At 57.1% G+C, this 3442-nt stretch overlaps 1 protein-coding gene across 1 annotated transcript in view; it reads right to left on the bottom strand.

Annotated features, from left to right (window-relative positions):
• Positions 1-650: 650 nt before the first annotated feature.
• VOLCADRAFT_91168 (uncharacterized protein) overlaps positions 651-3442 on the bottom strand; it is a gene marked incomplete at both ends in the record, with an annotated part of 7027 nt that continues 4235 nt past the window's right edge. Inside the window, 3 exons of the mRNA XM_002950662.1 lie at positions 651-788; positions 1086-2102; positions 2481-2692. Of these exons, the coding sequence (XP_002950708.1) occupies positions 651-788; positions 1086-2102; positions 2481-2692 (1367 nt within the window). The remainder of the gene's footprint in view (positions 789-1085; positions 2103-2480; positions 2693-3442) is intronic.

Here is a 3442-nt window from a genome sequence, read left to right as displayed (position 1 = left end):
GTAACCCTCAACTTCCTCTCCCCTCCTCCTGCTACTTCTCACTCGGAGCGGCCTCCTCAGCCCCCCGGCCCCCGGGGGCAACCGTCCCCGCGGCCCCCTGCCCTCTTTCCCCCCCCCCTCCGTCCCGACCTGGGCTCGTTATGAATATGGCCCCGGGCAACTGCACACTCCTGCGGACGCCCATCTTGATGAGCTTCTCCAGCGGAATGGCCGCCAGCGGCACAGACTTGGTGTACACTCTGAAGGAAAAATAGAATAATTGAAAGGAATTATTGAAAAGGAATTATTAATCGAAAAAGACATATTGAAAGAAATCATTGAAAGAAATCATTGGAAAGAAATTTATTGCAAAACGCGTAGATGAACAAATAGGTAAAGAAATAAGATATCCACACAAGCCACAATGAGGGGGTGTGAGGGGTTTTTTGTGTTGATGACGAAATGTGCGAGAGGGGCGTGCGAAGGCATACATACAGACATACAGACATACAGACCAGGATAGGAAGGCACCGACAGACCAACAATTACCGACAAGCCGAGCGATTCCTTTCTTTCATACCCGTCCTCCTCCTCCTCCTCTCCTACCTCCCCTGACTCACTCCCTCCCCCCTTTTGCACACACATACACACACACATATATACACCCCGACTCACTCTTCGGCATCCCACTGGTCTTCCAGGAACTCCTTGAACACCTCCTCCTTGTCCCGGGGGACCCACCACCAGGCCTTGGGTCGCCCCACCGCCATCAGGTTTATGGACTGCAGCAGGAAATCCTCCACATGCCACTGCAAGGTGGTGTGTGTGGGGGGGGGGGGGAAGGGGGAGGGGGAGGGAGGGGGAGGTGAGAGGTGAGAAGGGTTGAGAGGGGGTGCGTGTGGTGGTGTGTGTGTGAAAAATGGGGGTGCGGCGGGGGAAAGGTGAAAAGGGGGAGGGAGGGGGGAGGTGAGAAGGGGGAAGAAGGGGGTGGGAGGAGGGGAAGGGGAGGGCGACGGGAAGTCCTAAAGAAGCCACGCAGCAAGCCACTGAGAGGGGAAAAAGCGTGTCGTGTTTTACCCCTCTCCCCCCAAACAGCCCCCCCTCACCGCCGTGTTGGTGAAGGCTTGGCTGCCAATGTAGTACGAGAAAAACACACCAGGCAGCAACTGCATCCGGTGGGAAAAGGCGCCCTTGAGGTGGTGCCCTCCGACACTACTTTCGAAGCCGGCGCCGCCGCCGCCAGCGGCGGATGCCGCCGCCCCCTCAGCATCCTCCTCCTCCTTCTTCACCGTCACCTTGTGCTGCTGCTTCCGGACTCCGCCAGCAACCCCCGCCGCCACCTTCTCCATCATCTCCATCTCCACTTCGACCTCCCGTTCCGCCTCCACCGCCGCCGCCTCTACCGCCTGCAGCTCCTCATTCACCGCGTCGTACAGCTCCCGTTCCTCTTCATCAGCCTCGTCAGCCGCCGCCGCCGCCGCCGCGTCGTCGTCCCACGCGACGCCGCCCCAAGTCATGTAATCCGCCGCGGCGGCGGCCGCCACCTCCGCCGCGGCAGCTGCTGCCGCCGCATCCTCTACACACGTACCCGTACAACCCACACGGCCGCTGGCAATGCAACGGCTGGCGCGCGCGGCAGCGGCGGCGGCAGCGGTGGCGGCCACCTCCGCCGCCGCCTGACCCGCCGTCGTCTGCCGTATAAGCTCCCCCAGGAAATCGTCCGACAGCGGCGCTGACGTCACGCAGGTGAAACTAAGGTGTCCTAGATCCAGACCTTGACCACGCCCGCTGCTATCCTGCGGAGGCCGAAGAATAAGTGACGGCGGCGGCGCCGCCGCCGCCGCGTCAGCGGCGCCGTCGTCGGGGGAAGCGCAGCACGAGGACGCGCACTTGGCTGGCAGTAGCTGTGATGACGGCGGCGCCGTCGCCGTCACCAGCTCAACTGCGTTCCGAGGCCAAGCCGACGGCACTCGTTGCTGCTGTTGTTGCTGTCGTAGCTGGGAGGCCAGTACGTGCACGTCCAGTACGGGAGATTCGTGACGTGTGTGGTGAAAGGCCAAGCAGGAGCGGCCCAACGCGTCGAGCTCGGGGCCGCCGTCGTACAAGCCACTGAGTCGACCCGCCTGGGGTGATACCGGAGCAATACAAACCATGTATATGAAGAAGATGAAGAAAGATGGAGGAGACCAAGACGATGGAAAACAAAGGGGGGAAGGAAAGGAAAGGAAAGGGGGGACGGAAGACATCGCTCCACACGCAGGGTAACCGCCATAAACCCTCCGAAGAAGGATTAATTATAATATAAAAAAACTGGTTTTAAAAACAGAAAAAAGCGATAAAAATATATATACCACAAACGGGAACAGAAAAAAATTAGCAAAATTCATAAAGATGAATTTTGGTCATTGTCATTGTAACTAATAAAAAAAGCGGAAAGTACACGAAGTAAATGACAGCACACCCCAACTCGCCTGGTGACCAAAGACGCGGTCCCATTCCACCGCATTCGGCAAAATCGCATTGGCGTACATCCAGCCGCATCGAAGCGGCATTCGGCGATGTAACGCCTCCACGAAATCCACAAAGTCCAGCGAGTCTGGCGACTCGTCCAACGTCTGTACGGTCTCCTCCGCTGCCGTACGCTGCCGCTTGCGCTGCGGCCGCGCGGCTGCAGTGCGCTGGGGCGTAATAATCATATCTTGATAGAGCTCGGCTGCGAGGGTGTGTGTAGCGTGTGTGTGTAGGGTGTGTGTAGGGTGCGCAACGTAAGGTTGGGGAAGATGTAGGGGCTGGGGGAGGTGCAGGACAAAGGTTGTATCTGTTGATGATGAGGACGCGTGTGCGTGTGCGGAGAGTGTGCGTGTGTGTATTTCTCAAGGATGTAATCCAGGGAGGGACACGATATAAAAAAACGAGTCAACCACCGAAAGAGAGAAAGCGGAGCTCAGGATACAATAGAGCTGAATAAAATAAATTAAAAGTTAAAAAATGCAAATATAAAACCCACCAACGCGTAAAACTCAAAATCCTGTGGCCTGAGCGCTATCTATCGACGAAGGGAGACGCCTTCCACCTGTAGACATTTCCCGCCCCCCAACCCCCCCCAAAAAAACACATGTCGTACTCTGCCGTACCTATGAGTCTCTGACTGCACAGCGCCAGAGAAACAAAGGTCTTGAGTCGCATCGCCAGCCTGGTGTCCTCGGGGCCGTCCCTGAAATGAAGGAGCATTTTAAAATTAACACAGTTTCCTTGGCGTTACAAAATAAGATCAAGTGTTGGAAGATATTTTTCATGCCCCCGCATACGTCCACACATCCATACACACTCTCTGGATCCTGCATTCCTCCCTCTCCCCCCCACCTCCCTTTTCCCTTTCCCCCCACCTCCCTTTTCCCTTCCGACTCACCTCCCTTTTCCCTTTTCCCCCCGCTTTTCCCCCCTCCCTTTTCCCCCCCCCCCT

The sequence above is a fragment of the Volvox carteri genome (assembly GCF_000143455.1).
Source record: "Volvox carteri f. nagariensis unplaced genomic scaffold VOLCAscaffold_20, whole genome shotgun sequence".
In the NCBI taxonomy this organism is placed as follows: Eukaryota; Viridiplantae; Chlorophyta; class Chlorophyceae; order Chlamydomonadales; family Volvocaceae; genus Volvox; species Volvox carteri.
The sequence above is the reverse complement of the archived record's forward strand: the minus strand, read 5'-3'. Positions and strand labels throughout refer to the sequence as shown.